A 19096-nucleotide genomic window follows, 5' to 3' on the forward strand; every position below is an offset into this window, starting at 1 on the left:
TCCTTGCACGCCTCCCAACCCTCACCCCCGGCAGAGCTGCAGGCTCCCTTAGCTCAGGCACGCTGAGGAGCCTAAAAGCAACCCTCCCTGGGGTCCTGGGTCTCACTGCCTTTAGACAAAGTTCTTGGGAACAGCCCAGGGCATGATGGGAAGGACCCTTTAGCCTTGCTTCAGGGAAAGGATGAGGATGGGAAGAGGGAATGGGGTTGGGAGGCTCCAAGGAAGCCCCATCTGCTCCCTAGCAGGTTGTACAAGCCTAGATGACAGGGTATAAACCCAGCTCTGACAAGCTGCATGGTTCCAGCGAGCCCCGGGGGAGCTGGGCAGGCAGTCCCAGGACTGTGGACAGCTTCTAGCAGCTCCTTCGGTCTCTCACTCCTTGGTGGGCCCAAGGTTCAAGCTGGCTCTTCTGTCGTCAGTGATGTGCTGGAAACTCCTCCCCGTACACAAAGTCCTTTCACAAACATAAATCCATTTTTTCTTCCTGACAAACCCGGAAGCTAACCAGTTGCCCATTTTATAAGGTAGGAGGCTAATACAAACACAAAGCTCAGACCAAAGTCATCCAGCCTTGACCTCATCCCACACTCCTCCTTCCCCTCCATTTCTCCCCAGGTCTGTCTTCCTAGAAGAGCAGGTAGGTGCAACGTGGGCCAGGACATCCTTAGACTCAGCAAAGCCCAGGGACGTTCAAGTTAGCCCTGGAGATCCCGGACCCTTCCTCACTCCCAGGGGATCAGGAAATGTGTTTGGTCTCTCCCTGGAGGCTGCAAAATGGCATGTGAGGGACTCTGAGTCTAGAGGTCAGGCCTAGAGTGAGAATCCAACCCAGAACTGTCTGACACAGGGCCCACCAGAGCTCTAACCCACTGCAAGGCACTGCCTCCTTTGGAAGGGTCCCGGGAGTGCTGTCCAATCTACATTCCGAAGGGTAGCCTGGGAGAGAAGCACAAAGGGCCCTATTAGAAGGGCATGCCGGAAGTAAAGGATTCCCAGAACACGGCATCTCTAGGTTTCCCAGCAGAGAAATGAGGGAGTTTTGGGGTTTTGAGAGAAAGATCCATAGGGTTTCAGAGCAGAAATATTAGTGTGTTAGGTAGAGAAAGGCTTCCTAAGGAGCAGGGGCTTTTAAATCTGAAACCTCATCAATAGTGGCAGAGGGGTCTGGGACTCCATAAGAGGGAGCTGGAAGAGAGGTGGGTAAAAGCTGCTGCTTATGGGTCCAAAATCAGGCTCCCTGGAGTCACTTCAGCAGCCTAGACAGCAGGTCACCACCACACAGGGCTCTTGAGAGGGGAGTCGGAAATGGCCCCAGCTCCATTTCCACAATCTATCCTAGCAACTTCCCCTCAAGTAAGTAAATGTCAAGTAAGTAAAACGACAGGTGAACAGAATCTAGCTACAGACTGACCTCAAACCTCAGGACAGCCCCCTTTTCAGCTCCCTTGGAAGACGTCTGGCCCTCACAAGATACTTTTAACCTCTTGAATTTCTGCTGGGAAGTTCCCACACCGTTTTCAGCTTACTGCTGAAAAGGAGGCAAACTGTTGCACCACCAGATAGGACTGAGAGAGGGCAAAAGGCAAAAGACAAAATGCAAAGTCAGCCAGAGAGGTAAAGAGAGAACCAGAACACTGGCAGCTGTGCCTGCAGTAACCTTCTCCATCCCCTTCACCTTCACGGGCAGCAGCTGCTTTGATCAGAACCTGGGATTTGAATGAAGAGGTGATATCTCACACAATTAATGTGGGCTTTAGCCTCATGTAGGAATGTGGATATTCAGATAAAGCTCACACACTACATCTTGGTTCTCCCCCACTGCCTGCAGTGCTAGGTCCCAGATGTTAGTAGTATTAGACTGTATGCTGACTACATGAGCCAGTGCAGGGCCTGTTTTCTCATCTAATTTCGCAAGTATGTCATCGAATGATTTCAAGGGGCCTAGCAGGTGTCAGGCAGTGCTGAGTAAGGGGCTAGAGTTGAGTAAGGGCCAGTCTCAGTCTTCAAGCTCACACTCTGTGGAGCAAACCATAGCAAGGGCCGCCTCCTGCACACATTCTACCAAAGAGCTTGCACTCACCCTCTTGAGTTCACATCTAAAATCAAAACCCCAGTCAAGACATGCCTGCCTGCACAAATTCTAAATGTCTGTTTCTGTCTGCCTCACAACTTTCAACACATTCTTTTTCAGATAAGATACAGAAAGAGGAACTAAAGTGTTTTCTATTTTGCCGTTAGTACCAACATTTGGTGCAGTGCTCCTGGTCTCTCCAGAAACTGACACTGAAAGAAGGCAGCAGACAATACCACATGTAAGTAGGATATATTAGTGCTGTAAGACTCAAATGTGGGTCTTATCTGTGCCATTCAATCCTATTTACGCCTTTGCCTCATTTAACCCAACAAACCAATTCCAGTACAGAAATGTTCACCACAATATTATTTCTGAACCAAAAATTGGAAACCATCTAAACATTCAAGAGGAAAATAGCTAAATAAATTATGTAGCTATTAAATGTTTTTAAAGAATATTAATGATAGGATCTGTTAGGTAAAAAGCAAGATACAAAACGCTATAGAGGTCAAATTCATCTAAAAATTGTTAACATACACATATGTGTGAATTATATACACATTTATAGACCAGTGGCTTGGGTGCCTCTGTAAGACACCGGCAGCATTTTAAATCAATGTACAGTCTGATGCTCCAAGTCAGAGGCTACTTGACTGCAGCACTGGGACATGGGTAGCAAAGACTGTGCCATCCGGAAGCACCCAAGAACCCCAGATCCACTAAGCGGGATGATCCTCCAGGATCGGGGGGCCTTCAACAGAGAGACAACAGGGAAGCTAGGATGCTACAAGTGCACATTGATTTAGCTGCTTTACCTTTCTTTGCAACCCTACTTTGCTACAGTTTTCAATAAACTTCAGTACATAACAGTAAACTAGACCTAAAGTAAGATCTAGAAATGTACGTGGAATTCATAGAAGCACAGTCCTATTGCTAAAAGGAATGAAAGCAAGCTAATCAGCTTACCTTCCTCCCAGACACAGCACTACCCATCTATCACCACCCAAATGAAGGACCCCATGCCAGCATTAAAATGAAACACACTTATAAAATCATGGATTTATACCTTTGCCATTTATTTTTAAAATCTTATTCAAAATATTAAATAATACAATTTCAGATATGAAAAAAATTACTGCAATAAAACAGTTCAGGTGTATTTCCACTCTGCTTCCCTTCCTTATTATAACAGTAAATTGTCCACCCAAGAGCAACAATGGACTGCCCTGCCTCTTCCACCTCTACACAAACCGCATGCCCACTGGCTCATCTTGGCTTTGTGAGTGGTGTTTAACATATATTAGGGGTTATGTTTTCTAAAAAGTTGTCGTGACACTTGTAAGAAGTCAACCAGGTTTCAAATCACATATTTACATATTGATCAACTCCTTATGATAGAAAGACAGGCTAAAATTAAATACAGTAAATCATTTCCAGTTTCTATTAAAAAAGAACAAGAAAACAAAACAAATACAGGGGGAGAAAGAGTCAGCATACACATATATCCTTCATGTATACAAACAACTTCATTCAGGTATAATTTTAATTTGAAAGACTTAGATACAATATTATTTAAGTGACATGGCCCCGAAAATTTATTCAAACTTACTATAAAAAAAAAACAAGTGAACAAATATGGTATAATTTTAAACTCTGCCCCTAGCTTGAAAGCTTGGAGAAACCCTTGCTACAATCAGTTGCTAAGTAAAAGCAATTATTCACGTATTTAAAATTTTATGACAATTTCTACCTCTAAATTTAATTCAGTAATTCAAACCAAAAAATGCTCTCTATAACATTTTATTTATGTCCACTGCAAACTGCAGAGTCTCTACTGCAGAATTTCTAGACAAATTTATTAATGTGTTACTTAAAATTGTGGTCAGAATGAGCAATAATAAATTATGTATAAATTATCCAAAAATATCCAAAGCAATTTTCCTGGAAGAAAAAAATGTTACTTATATATAAAGCATTATTACATACATCCTTACCTACATAGATACAGTTTGACAGCACAAAGAAATGTGTGCTTAAGAAACAGTATTTGGATGGCAGAAAGAGAATCTGAGTCAGCAGTATCAGATGTGTTAGAATTTAATTGTAAGTTTGGGATCTTTTAAAAGTAGCATTACTAACACTTCCAGAAAAAGAACAATAAAGAAATCTAAAACAATAAAAACAGGTAATGCTTAGCTCCACATTTTGGACACCTGATTGAATTCAACTCTAAAAATGTAGATAAAAAAATTATATACTCCTTGTTCATGAAACTTAACTTCCAAAGCACCAAGGCAAAATAAAGAGAGGCCCACCTCTCATTTAAGTACTAACTGCCAATGGCGAACATCTGCACAATATCATATAAAAAGTCAAGCAAATAAAATTATGTAATAAGCTAACACAAATCACAGTGCTTTAAAATATATAATCATTGGTAATCTTCAGAGAAGGCATTGCCTCATTAACATTCTGGTCTAGACGATGATATTCCACTGTTTTCGAACAAAGACCATCACGCCATTTCCTGCTTTGAACCAGAAGGAAAATCTGGAATAAAACAAAATAAATCAGATATGCAAAAAAGAAAATAGAGGACATGCTAAAAGTTTTTTATAACAAGTGAAGTATCTCTCTCCTAGGTTCCCAAATACAAAAGTAAAATGTCAACAACAAAAGGGCTATTTTGTTTTCCATCTTGTAAACAAGGTGAGACAGTGCTTTTTAATTTTTAATGTACATAGGAATGCCTATTAAAGACTGATTCCTGGCGTCTCTCTTCAGAGATGAGTTAGTAGATTGCAGTGGAGTCGAGGAACCTACCTGTTTAACAAGTCCCTTAGGTATTTATAATAGAGATGGTCCAACACTAAACACTGGAATAAAATATCACTGGCATTCAAAATTTTGTCCACCTACAAATATTTACAGAGCTAGTGACAGACCACTAAACCACAAATAACCAAAGGGTTTGTTTGCTTGTTTTCTGAGTCAAAACAACAAGTAAAATATTAGAATCACTGATTCTCAAAGCTGGAAGGCATTGTGAAATTCTCTGGTCCAGTTCTATCATTTCGCAAGTGAGAAAATCAAGGTCCCAAAGGGGAAGGTGGCTGCCAGGAATAACAAAGCAAGTTACAACAAAGTCAAGACTGAGAATTCCTGGCCAATAAGTATTAAAAAGGACATTGTGGGGCTTCCCTAGTGGCACAGTGGTTGAGAGTCCGCCTGCCGATGCAGGGGACACAGGTTTGTGCCCCGGTCCGGGAAGATCCCACATGCCGCGGAGCGGCTAGGCCCGTGAGCCATGGCCACTGAGCCTGCGCGTCCGGAGCCTGTGCTCCATCTGCAGCAGGAGAGGCAACAGTGAGAGGCCTGCGTACCGCAAAAAAAAAAAAAAAAAAGAAAAAGCACATTGTGCTTGATCTCCCTTTAAATGTTTAAAAAGCTTAACTATTTAGCTCTGGGACTACACAGTGCCCAGATGAACCTTCACACTAAATTATCCATTCAGTCCTATTTATGCCTCCTCTGCCTCACGTAGTCCAACACACCAACTCCAGTACAGCAGTGTTCATCACAATATTATTTCTGAACCAAAAACTGAAAACCATCTAAATACTCAGCAGGAAAATAGCCAAATAAATTATGTAGCTATTAAATCATGTTTTTAAAGAATATTAATGATATGAAAAATGCTCATGATTTGTTAGGTAAAAGGGAAGATACAAAACTCTATATGAAATAATCAAATTCATTTAAAAATTAACATACACATATATGTCTGAACTATACACACATTTACAGACCAGAAATATACCAAAATGTTAATAATGCTCAGCTTTGGGTAGTAGCTTATATTTTCTTTTCTACACTTTTCTGTGTCCCTAAAAAAGACATGTAATACTTTAACAACCAGGGAAAAAAGTTATCAAAATATCATAAAGTTCAGTGCTTAATAAATTAGAAGTCTTAAATTAACAATCTCTCTCCACAAGCACTCCCAGTGAAGTAGCAATGCTAAGTTAAGATACAAAACATTTTTTTAAAAAAATCACTGGGCTTTGGTTTTGCTCAATAAAAATATTTTGGCTTCTTTTTTCAGAAGCACATGTAGTAAAGCATTCTGTCTTTCATTTGTTAAAATACACCACAAATTTATAAACTGATATGAGACATCTTGATATTTTACCATCAACAGAAACCTGACCAAAAAAGAAAAAACTCTGAATCAGCAGAAGTATTAATAAGAAATATGACTGAGATTATAGAGGGCAACTAGAGGGGGTGAAAAATCCCAAACTTACCTTCCTTTTGTTGTGATATGTAATATAAACAACAGCAACACAAAAAGCAAAAATAATAAGATGGAAAAAGAAATGGCTATCTTCCTCTTCTATATTTGAGGGTGGGGTCTTAAAAGATCTCACTGACTGTTCAATTTCCATATAGCTCCTGTTTTCTTCCAAGGCCTCATTGGACTCATCGTCCCGGGGGCTGGTGGTCCAGTCGTAGTCTGGTTCTCCATAATCTCCATTGTCCAGAGTGTCTTTGGCAGTGGACGGAGAACTATTCAGTGTGAGAAGATCCTCCTCCTCTATGCTAGGATCTTCATTGTTATCAGCTTCCTCTTGGGACAGAGAAGTAGTAGGCGAGGGATGAGGGGACAGAGATGCCACTCCACTTTTTTCTGTACTAGTTGTGTGAGGGAGAGTGATGTTGATTTGGGAAACAGAAGGTTTGGTTTCATTTGTTAAAGCATCCATATTTGGAGTAGAAACATGTGACTTCGGTACAGTCTGGCTCGGCGAATCAGCCTGTGATAGAGCTAAAATAAGTAAATAAAGAACATTAAACTGAAATCTTCAAATTTATCTCCACCAAGCTAGAAGCACATATACCTAAATTTTCCACTAAGCTAGGATCAGCCACCTGTCTTTCTGTTCTGGGGTTGGGGTAGAGTCTGGGTCCTGAAGTCAAACCTCTGTGAAATGAAAACAGAGGGTACAAGCTCTGTGTGAACTTTGCCACTGTGACCTAAAGTCAAACCCCTCTCTATTCTTTCTTTTCTTTTTCTTACAGTGGCAGGCTATGTAATGCAGTAGGTCTCTTATGCTGCTTAAGTTGTTACTATCTGGCAAGGCAATTGTTATCTGATGAATATTTCATTTTTTGCTTCAATTTATTTCATTTTAACTTTTTCATTTTTTTATTTCATTTTAAATTCAATGCCCAAAATTGAGATATACATGTAATGCTGTCAGCAATTATACTGTATTTTCCTAGTCCGTTCACCCTTCTACTCCCTTAGCAGACCATTCACATTTCCTCTGTCCTCAAACTTCTAACACCTTCTCTGTTGTCCTCATTTTTAAAGGCTAACATCACTTCCTAATTTCTCTGAGAAAAATGAAGCCATCAAAAGAGAACTTCCATGTACTACCAGAACTCTAGGCTCATAAGTCCAGCTGCCTACCTGATATCTCCTCTTAGACGTCTGTCATTCAAATTAACATGTTCAAAATGAATTCTGACTTCGGCTTCCAGGAAGATGGAGTAGATGTATTTTTCCCTATTCTTCCCACTAAAAACAAATTAAAACCCTGCATATTACATATAAAATAACATAAGATGACTCTGAAAGGTGGAAAGAATAAGGCAGAGTGGTTAGAGACCTGAGGACATGAGAAACAACCCAGTGGTGACTTTTCTGGATTTTCTTTTTACCTCACATATTCCAGACTTGAGCTGAAGAGCCCAGCAACCTGGAAACACCACGGGTGTGGACAAAAAGGGCCACCCAAAAAGCCTGCTCTCTTTTGCCAGGAGATCAGGAGAGAGGCAGCCTAGCAAGAAAGAAAACTTTTAGACAGTGACTGCTCTACTCCAAGCAAACAACATAGAAAAAACTGTGGCTCCACTCACACCTACACCAGCAAAGACCGAGTGGGGAGCCTAGATTTCCACCCTCACCAAGCTGTAATGAGGTGCCCCTTCCCCTCCACAATAGGATGATGTCAGAGGAGGCCTAGTGAACAGTCAAGACTTTAACCATGGTCTAGCAGTAATGAGGCCACCCCCAACAATATGTCAGTGCAGACCATGAGGGGAGCCAAAACTCCCACCCCTGCCCAGAACTAACAGGACCACCACCACCCTTCAGGTGCCAACACAGATCAAGTGGAGACCCTAGATTTCTAGCTCTACCTGCCAGTAATGTGCACCAATCCCCACCTCCCCTGCCAGAGCAATGTCATAAAAAGCCAACTAAAAGAGAAAGTTTCAGACCAGAGTCTTAACAACACAAAGTACCACAATTTACCCCATACAAAATACATAATTTGAATAGCCCTTTAACTATCAAGGAAACTGAATTTTTAATTTTAAAACTCCCCAAAATCAAATCTCCTGGCCCAGATGGTTTCACTGGAGAATTCTACCAAATGTTTAATGAAGAATTAACACCAATTCTACACAATCTCTTCTAGAGACTTGCAGAGGAGGGAACACTTCACAATTCATTTTATGAAGCTAATATTATTATCCTGATACCAAAACCAAAGCCACTACAGAAAAAGAAAATTACAGACTGATATCTTTCATGAACAGAAATGCAAAAATCCTTAACAAAGTATTAGCAAATAGAAATCAACTTTAGGACTTCCCTGGTGGCGCAGTGGTTGAGAATCCACCTACCAATGCGGGGGACATGGGTTGGAGCCCTGGCCCAGGAAGACCCCACATGCCGCGGAGCAACTAAGCCCGTGTGCCACAAATACTGAGCCCGCGTGCCTAGAGTCCGTGCTCCGCAACAAGAGAAGCCACCACAACGAGAAGCCCACGCACCGCAACTAGAGAAAGCCCACGTGCAACAACAAAGACCCAACACAGCCGAAAATAAATAAATGAATAAATATTTTTTAAAAAGAAATCAACTTTAATATAAAGTTCTCTGGTGGCCTAGTGGTTAGGGTTTTCGCTGCCGTGGCCCAAGTTCAATCCGTGGATGGGTAACTGAGATCCCACAAGCCACACAGTGCAGCCAAAAAAAAAAAAAGAAACAAAGAAATCTGCAATATATAAAAAGAATGATACTCCATGATCACTAAGGTTTATTCCATGGATGCAAGACTGGCTCAATACTCAAAAATCAAAGTAATCCACCATATTAACAAGCTAAACGAACCTCAGCCTAAGTCTCACACCTTTTACAAAAATTAACTAAAAATGTATCACAAATTTAAATGTAAAACTACACAGATTTTTTAAAGAAGATTTAGGACAAAATCTTCAGAATCTAGGACTAGACAACAAATTCTTTGACCTGATACCAAAAATACATAAAAGGAAAAATTCATAAATTGAATTCCATCAAATTTTTTTTAATTTATTTATTTTATTTATTTATCTTTGGCTGCTTTGGGTCTTCGTTGCTGCACATGGGCTTTCTCTAGTTGCAGCAAGTGGGGGCTACTCTTCGTTGCGGTAGAGTAGGGCTTCTCATTGTGGGCTTCTCATTGCGGTGGTGTCTCCTGTTGTGGAGCACGGGCTCTAGGCACACGGGCTTCAGTAGTTGTGGCACGCAGGCTCAGTAGCTGTGGCTCGCAGGCTCTAGAGCACAGGCTCAGTAGTTGTGGCGCATGGGCTTACCTGCTCCGTGGCATGTGGGGTCTTCCCAGACCAGGGCTCGAACCCGTGTCCCCTGCATTGGCAGGCAGATTCGTAACCACTGCGCCACCAGGGAAGCCCAATTCCATCAAAACTTAAAAACTTTTTTCAGTGAAAGACCTTCCTGTGAGGATGAAAAGGCAAGCTACAAAGTGGGAGAAATATTTGTAAGCCCCATACCCAACAAAGGCCTAGTATCTAGAATACATAAAGTGAAAAAGCAAACAATCCAATTAGAACATGGGCAAAAGACATAAAGAGACGTTTCACCAAAAAGAACATACAGATGGCAAATAAGCACATGAAAAGATGTTAACCATTAGGGAAATGCAAATTAAAACCTCAGTGAGAGGGCTTCCCTAGTGGCACAGTGGTTACGAATCTGTGGTCACAGAATCCGCCTGCCAGTGCAGGGGACACGGGTTCGAGCCCTGGCCCGGGAAGATCCCACATGCCGTGGAGCAACTAAGCCCGTGTGCCACAACTACTGAGCCTGATCTCTAGAGCCCACAAGCCACAACTACTGAGCCCACATGCCACAACTACTGAAGCCTGTGCACCTACAGCCTGTGTTCCACAACAAGAGAAGCCACGACAATGAGAAGCCCGTGCACCTCAACAAAGAGTAGCCCCCACTCACCCCAACTAGAGAAAGCCCGCACACAGCAACGAAGACCCAACACAGCCAATAATTAATTAATTAATTTTTTAAAAAAAACTCAATGAGATATCACTGCACACCTATCAGAATGGCTAAAATAAAAAATAATGACAATGCCAAATGTCGGCAAGGATGCAGAGAAACAAGATCACTCATATGTTGCTGCTGGTAATGTAAAATAGGACGACCATTCCAGAAAACAGCTTGGCAGTTTCTTAAAAAACTAAATGTGCAACTACCATGTAACCCAGCAGTTACAGTCCTGGGCATTTATCCCAGAGAAATGAAAACATGTTCACATAAAAATCTGTACATAAATGTTTATAGCAGCCTTATTCATAATAGCCAAAAACTGGAAACAACCCAGATGTCCTTCAATGGATGAAAGGTTAAACAAAGTGTAGTACATCCATACCATGGAATATTACTCAGCAATTAAAAGGAACGAACTATAGACAAATGAAACAACTTAGAAGAATCTCCTGAGAATTATGCTAGGTGAAAAAAGCCAATCCCAAAAAGTTACATACCATATGATCCCATGTATCATATTCACAAAATGATAAAATTGTAGAAATAAAAAAGATTAGTGGTTGCCAGGATTTCAGGAGGGAGTAGGGATAGGAAGAAAGTGAGGATAACTATAAAAGAGCAACAGGAAAGATCCTTATGGTGATGTTAATGCTCTGTATCTTGATTGTATCGATATCAGTATCCTGGTTGTGATATTATACTACAGTTCTGCAGGATGTTATCACTGGGAAAAACTGGGTAAAGGGTACACAGAATTTCTGTATTTTATTTCCTACAACTGCAAGTGAATCTACAATTATTTCAGAATGAAAAGGTTAAAGAAATGCATTTTTTCTTCCCACTCCAAAAAGAAAAAACAAAGAAACAAAAACAAAAACTTGTTCTATCTATAGTCTCCCTCTCAGTTAATGGCAACTCCATTTTTCTATTACTCAAGCCAAAAGCCTTGGAGTCATTATTTTAACACCCCACATCCAATCTGTTTCTCTGCCTTCAAAATATATGCAGAATTTGAAGAGTTTTCACCCCTCCATTGCTACTGCCTAGTCCAAGCCACCACAATCTCCCCTGGATTATTATGGTAGCCTTCTAAATGATCTGTATGCTTCTCCCTTAACCCCTAGTGTCCACTCTCAACATAACAGCCAGAGTCATCCTGTAAAAACTTAAGTTAAAATGACGTTACTCCTCTGCTTAAAACCATCTAGTAGCTCTCCATTTCCCTCAAGAGTGAAATTCAAAGTCTTTATAATAGCCTATAAGATCCTATATGATCTGGTCCCCATTATCTCAATGCTGTTATCTCCTACTAATCTTCCTAACTATTCTATCCCCACTGCCTACTTAACAGATAGCAGGCATTCAATAAATATTTATTGAAAATGCTCAACTCTCACCACAAATCCTACACTGCTTCCCAAGTAGCGTTTTTGCACCTACTACACCCTCTGAAAAGCCTTTCTCATAGTTCTCAGCCAGGTAAGACCCCGCCACTCTTCTAAGGATATCTCCAACATCACCCTATTTGTTGCTGTAACTCCAATACCTAGCACCAAGTAGGAGCAGAATTAATAAATATTGTTCAAGGAGTAAAAATCTGGAAGTTGGGACTTCCCTAGCAGTCAGTGGTTAAGACTTGGCGCTTCCACTGCAGAGGTCAAGGGTTCGATCCCTAGTTGGGGAACTAAGTTCCCACATGCCACAAAACACAGCCAAAAAACACGTGGACGTTATATACAAGAAAACAAACTAGGACTTCATCTGAAACATTTGATGTAAATTAGATCAACCTCCTGGACTGCCACTCCTTCAAATGAAAGAGGTTGATCCAGTCAGCTATAAAGAGTATTCAGAACAAAGTGATAACTCTGACTTTACGGATTTGTTTCAGTTTATATATATATATATATATATATATATATATATATATAAACTTTAGACTTTTACATATTGATATATGTTCCATTTCTACCCTTTCCTATTTGATATCACCTCTCTAGTTAAAACTTAACACTTTAAAATTAAAATTTTTTAATTTAATTCTCTCCTACTGGTACCTTTTTAAAAACTGCCTTAAAATAAACTATATCAATATTTCTCGAACAAGAATGCAGAAGACCCTGAGAATTCATTCACACACTGAATTCTGGGAAACAATGCCTTAAAAATTAAATACACATTAAATAAATTTAGGCAACATCTAGGAGCAATATGATGGTCAATGTAGAAAGCAGGCACTTTTGAAATGGCATGGCCAGACTAGGTCAGACAGTGAGCATCCAGTGATCCAAAATAACACTTACATTAACTTCTTTAAACTTTACCAAAACAAAAACATCTGTAAAAAGTCTTACAGATTGCCAAGAATATACCCAAGCACTGAAATTTTAAGAAACCTAATATGGAACAAGTTTAAATAAATCTGATATAGAAACTTTCTAACTTCCTATGCTTACTTGAAGTTTGGAATGCAATATATTCTAGCTAGACTTTAATTTTCTTATTACAAGAGTAATTACTTTGAAATCACTTTACCATAAGGCACGCTTACAAAAAACATTTATATTACCCAAAGCTTTACACATGCTACACTGTACTACAATGGAGCTGCTTCCCTATTAAAAGCATACATGTTAGTTTTCATTTAAGTTATTTTCAATAGGGAATAATCTGAATTTAAAATTGATATATACAAAAACTTAATAAAAGAAAACCATTCCCTGAAATGTCCTAGTATAGTTGGAGCAATGTTTATGGGGCCTTAACAAATAAAAAAAGACAAGAGGACACCTTAATACTCCACACTCACCCTGCTTACCCACACATCAGAAAATTTTCAACCATCTCTTAAGAGAAAAAGTTGTTTTTGAAACTATAGTTACCAGCTACATATTCCCCAAACTGTGTATCTTAAGCACTCCAGCAAGAAATATAAATGCTTAAATGTCAGTTTTTTCTTAGATGATTAAATGACCAAAACAACCATGCTACTTAGGAACTTTAGGAACAGGAGTATCTGCATCAACCAGAGAAATCCTCATTATATTTTACTAACAATGAAAGGGCCTTGGGAAAATGGGCCACAGTTCTTTCACACTGAGTTACAAACACTTCTGGGAGGGTGGTCCAGGTGCCCTGCCCTCACGGCTGCTGGGGAAACCCAAGTAAGTAACCACAGCACTGTAGTACAGGAATGTATGGCTAGACAGCCCCTGTTGGCAAATAAATGAACACTATCCCATTTATACTGTTTTTCATCTGAACTCAAACAAGATTTAGGCAGAAAAAGAAGGATCATGTCTTGGCCTGAAATAAAAAAGGGACTACTAAACAAGATACTGCTTAATCATTATAAATTCTTATTAGTGGATTTGTTCCCCCTAAGTCTCAGGCCATGGTCTACAGGTTTCCTCTTTTCTCAATAAAGCCTTCAATATCTTGATTCACAATGTAACATTTCTAAGAAAAGGAATACTTAATCGTGCAGCACTATTTACAATAGCCAAGATATGGAAACAACCTAAGTGCCCATGGATCAATGAATGGATAAAGAAGTTGTGGTACGCACACACAGTGGATTATCATTCAGCCACAAAAGAGAATGGAATCTTGCCATTTGCAACAACACGGATGGATCTTGAGGGCATTATGCTACGTAAAATACGTCAGTCAGAGAAAGACAGATATATGATTTCATTTACATGCTACGTGAAATACATCAGTCAGAGGAAGACAGATATATGGTTTCATTTACATGTGGAATCTAAAAAAACAAAACAAATAAAAACAAATTAAAAATCTAAACTCATAAATACAGAGAACAGAATGGTGGTTGGCGGGGACAGGGGCAGGGTGGAGGTGAAGGGAATCAAAAGGTACAAACTTCCACTTATAAAATAAATAAGTCATGGGGATGCAATGTACAGCACGGTGACTATAGTTAATAATACTGTACTGCATGTCTGAAAGTTGCTAAGAGTAAATCTGACAAGTTCTCATTATAAGAAAAAAATGTTAACTATGTGTGGTGATGGATGGTAACTAGACTTAGTGTGCGATCACAGTGTATACAAACATCAAATCATTACGCTATACACCTGAAACTAATATGTCAATTATACCTCAATTAAAAAATAAATACTTAAATCCTACAGATCCATTGAAATGAAGCAGGGTTGTCTGGTTAACCCAGGACACAGAGAAGGGGGACCATGTTTACAAAGCATCTCCCTTGTCCCAGAACTCCTCTTCTCCTCCCAAGACCCTCAGGAGTCCAACGCCCCAGCATTCTGGCTCTTTACCAAGCCCCGGAACCTCCCAGTCCTCACAGATGCACCAATACTCAAAGATAGCTCTTTTCCTTTCACTTTCGCTCTCCAAATTATTCCATCAGCTCGGCCCGGTCAGTGCCCCTACCCACCTTCGTCTTTACCGCTGATCTCACCCGTTCTGGAAAGCCCCCGCCTTCCCTTGGCCCAGCTAAACCCCTGGGCACCCGCACCTGACCTTGGGACTCTCTCTAGACACCACACCTCTTACTCTCGGCTGTCTCCTCAGCACCTGTCCCCTCTGTGCTCTCTTCTAGACCCTCCTAACTCCCATCTCTGTAAAGAAAAAAAAAGAACGTTGCATGCCATTCCAGTTCTACAAGAATCAAGCTATTAGCCACTGCAGTTGCCCACCTACAGTGGATCTGAGGGGAACTAAGGATGGAGAAAAACAGGATGAAGTATTCTGTTTTGGATACACGGGTCCTAGACAGGTAAGATGCATACCTAAGGAAGAATTTCAATAACCCCAGATTCTTGCGTCTTCCCATACAAAGTACTAAAATTATGAACTTCAGATGTCTGTTCTTTATGATGAGCAGTAATCTTTTGATGTTTGACTACATGTTTTTTTCCCAGCAAAAAATTCATCCATTAACCTGGCTCCTGCCTCACCTCTTCGAACAATTTCTCAGAACTGAGAAACTGGCTCCCCCCGCTACAGCCTTCAGTAAGACACTGAATAAACTCACAGTTCTTACAGTTGTGCGTTTTTGTTTGTAATCGACACCTCCAAGGGATCTTGGAGACCGCATCACCGCCATTCTCTGTGGCAACCCATTTTTCAAGACTCTAGACACCACCACCACTCCTCCCTCCCCGCCCATCTACACGCTCGCTGCCTGGGTCCCTGCAGCTCTCAACCCCACTTCTCAGGCCTCTTGGAGACCTCACCTCCACAGACCCCTTCAGACAGCCTACTCTCCCTCTTCGGGGCTGTAGAGACCCTGCCCCTCTAGACATCGCCACCTGCTCCGGACACTCGGAAGCGCCCGTTCCCTGGTCGGGCCCGTCTTGGCGTTCCGCGCCCGCGCCCGGGCCCTCCCCGTCTTCCCGCGACCTCCCTACCGCCACGCCCCATTTACCACTGGACGCAAGCAGAAGCGCCAGGACCAGCGGCAGCGCCAGCCCTCCGGGGACCTGGATGGCCGGCCTGGGCCGCAGTTTCGCTTGCTGGGCGCTCCTCATCCTCCTCAGGGTGGCGGCGGCCATAACGGTCTCGGCTGCGAGCCTGCGCGGTTGCTAGGCTCTACGTCATGACGTCAGACACTGCGTATGGCATCGCGGCCGTAGGCGTTTACGTCCCAACGTGATGACGTGTCAGCCTGGAGTTGGGTTCTGGGAGCCGGAAATGAGGGAGAGTGTTAGCGGGAATTGGGGCAAAGGGAAGCACCAGGAACTCGGCTGCAAGCTAAGGATGTATTGTGTAAGGTGTGAAGAGAGTCAGAACGAGCCCCTTCTTCCCACGTGATGGGCTAGTATCAGCTAATAACTTTTAGAACATTTTTAGAAGGAGTATCCGTGTAATAGACTGATCCCAAAAGAGAAGTAACTGCCCTCCCCCTCCCAAAGGCAAAGGGGGACCTCACTGCTGGCGCAGTGGTTAAGAATCCGCCTGCCAATATATAGCGTACACGGGTTCGAGCCCTGGTCCAGGAAGTATCCCGCATGCCGCGGAGCAACTAAACCCCTGTGCCACAGCCACTGAGCCTGCGTTCTAGAGCCCATGAGCCACAAATACTGAAGCTCACGCGCAGGGAGCCTGTGCTCCACAAGAGAAGCCACCGCAATGAGAATCCTGAGCACCACAACAGAGCGTAGCCCCTGCTCGCCGCAACTAGAGAAAGCCCGTGCACAGCAACAAAGACCCAATGCAACCAAAAATGAGAAAAGGCAAAGGAAATAAATGTTGAGTGGGTGGTGGGATTTTAGGTTGGTGGTATTTTAGGTTAAGTGTTCTATTTTTAACATTTCCCCATAATCATTTATTACTTCAACAAATACTTAGTACCTGTCCATATTTCAATATACAGCACTGAACAAAACACTTTTGTGGAATTTATTTTTCTGTGAGGGAGACTATAGTGTAAAATACATACTATATACAATGGTAAAGGTATTATGGAGGAAAAGCAGGGAAGTGGGCTAGGAAAGAGGTGTGCAAACAGCTTCCACATTTCCTACAATAAGCTTCTTTTAAATGTTGTTAACTTAAACCCCCCAGAATATGAAAGTGCAAATTTAGAAACTTCCAGGAAGTTCCCTTAGGGCCCTAGCCACAATGCTTTGGTCTGTGTGTTCTGTGAATATTTTCTTAATGTCTATAGGCTTCAGCTCGTAAAATTACATTTGATTGATTTGCAGGAAAATCAGCATGGCATGAAGCAAGACATTTATTTTACCCCACAGCTTCACCACTCTGGTCTCCATGATTTCCTCAGAGGATTGCTGCTATCCCCCAGAGACAGTTGAGCTGCCTCTTTGAAGAGAGAAAAGCCTGTGTTCTCCTCAATCTGGTTTCCTTTAACATTTTATCTGGCACTAGTGACCGCTCAAAAACACAAACTCTGTGTTGTTAAGAAAACTAAGAGGTCATTCATCTATTCATTTCCTTAAGCCCACCACAAGCCCAGATAGACTGAATGGTGCACTTATTGCAAAACTTCCAGGGTAGCCAGGGTACAAAGTCTTCCCAAGTTCCCCTGGAGCTTTCCCTCTGTGAGTACAGAAACCTTCACTCAGTTTAACGAATAAGCCTCTCAGTTCTAGCTTCTGCATGTTGGGAGATTCAGACTTAATCAGGCCTTTTTCCTGTAATAAACACACCTTCAATCCTCTCTTCTTTGTCCACTTTGTTCCTTTGGCCCCATACCAGATTATTTCAATTCTCTTACTGGTGAGATATCATGAACTCAAGGCATTTTGCACAATACTCTGACATGCAACAACCAGAAAATATGTAAATGAGAGGAAAATATTCCCTCAGAGGGCCCTTTGTACATTTCAAAATACCAAAAATGCAACTGGCTTCTGACTGGATGTACCCAACAACCATTATGGACAAAAATCTCTGGACACATTTAATAAAGTGAACTTTGAAATAGCTGCGGGTCCTTATGAACCTGATGAAGACAGTATAACAAATACTGAGGCCAGCAGGTTTGGGGTGACCAGTTACACAAAATGCTGGAAGTAAATCTGATACCTGTTGGGAATTGTCACTTCCAAACGTCCATAAAAAGGAATTCTGCCTAAAAATATTTATCATTGAATAGAAAAAACTATCTAGGGCTTCCCTGGTGGCGCAGTGGTGGAGAATCTGCCTGCCAATGCAGGGGACACGGGTTCATGCCCCGGTCCAGGAAGATCCCACAGGCCGCGGAGCGGCTGGGCCCGTGAGCCATGGCCGCTGAGCCTGCGCGTCCGGAGCCTGTGCTCCGCAACGGGAGAGGCCACAACAGTGAGGCCCACGTACCGCAAAAAAAAAAAAAAAAAAAAAAAAAAAGTCTACATTTGATGAAGCTGGATAATGTATATGCAGAGTTGTTCCTATTCTATTGATACTTCGTAAACGTTTGAAATCCGTGTTATTTTTTTTAATATATATGGCAGAATTCTGAAACCATATCCAATGACCCATGCCTTTATATGATCCCCTGCCCTTGAGTGTGGGAGGAATCTGTGAATATGATGGGATATCACTCCTGTGATTAGGTTATGATGTGTGGACAGTTGACTTTAATGGGAGATTATCCTCAGTGGACCTGACCTAATCAGGTGAGCCCTTAAAAGGACAGGAATGCTTATAAAATAAATAAGTTATGGGGATGTAATGTACAGCATGGTGACCATAATTAATTGTACTGCATTATTTATTTGAAAGTTGCAAAGAGAGTAGATCTTAAAAGTTCTTATCCCGGGCTTCCCTGGTGGCGCAGCGGTTGAGGGTCCGCCTGCCGATGCAAGGGACACGGGTTCGTGCCCGGGTCCGGGAGGATCCCACATGCCGCGGAGCGGCTGGGCCCGTGAGCCATGGCCGCTGGGCCTGCACATCCGGAGCCTGTGCTCCGCAACGGGAGAGGCCACAACAGTGAGAGGCCCGCGTACCGCAAAAAAAAAAAAAGTTCTTATCCCAAGAAAAAAACAATTCTGTACAGTGATGGATGTTAACTGGGCTTATTGTAGTGATCATTTCACAATATATACAAACATCAAATCATTATGTTGTACACCTGAAACTAATATAATGTTATAGGCCAATTACATCTTAATTTTAAAAACAAATTTTCAAAAAATTATAAAGGTGTTTGGGCTCTTCTGGAGGATATTTGA

At 41.7% G+C, this 19096-nt stretch overlaps 1 protein-coding gene across 1 annotated transcript; it reads right to left on the reverse strand.

The window, feature by feature from the left end:
• Positions 1–3126: 3126 nt before the first annotated feature.
• C3H5orf15 (chromosome 3 C5orf15 homolog) lies at positions 3127–16011 on the reverse strand. The gene is made up of 3 exons (XM_030869637.2): positions 15850–16011; positions 6382–6902; positions 3127–4624 (listed from the first exon to the last, which is right to left on the reverse strand). Exons 1-3 carry the CDS (start codon positions 15974–15976, stop codon positions 4493–4495), a joined length of 780 nt encoding a protein of 259 aa, XP_030725497.1. The 5' UTR covers positions 15977–16011; the 3' UTR covers positions 3127–4492.
• Positions 16012–19096: the final 3085 nt, after the last annotated feature.

This window comes from Globicephala melas, chromosome 3, assembly GCF_963455315.2.
Source record: "Globicephala melas chromosome 3, mGloMel1.2, whole genome shotgun sequence".
Lineage (NCBI taxonomy): Eukaryota > Metazoa > Chordata > Mammalia > Artiodactyla > Delphinidae > Globicephala > Globicephala melas.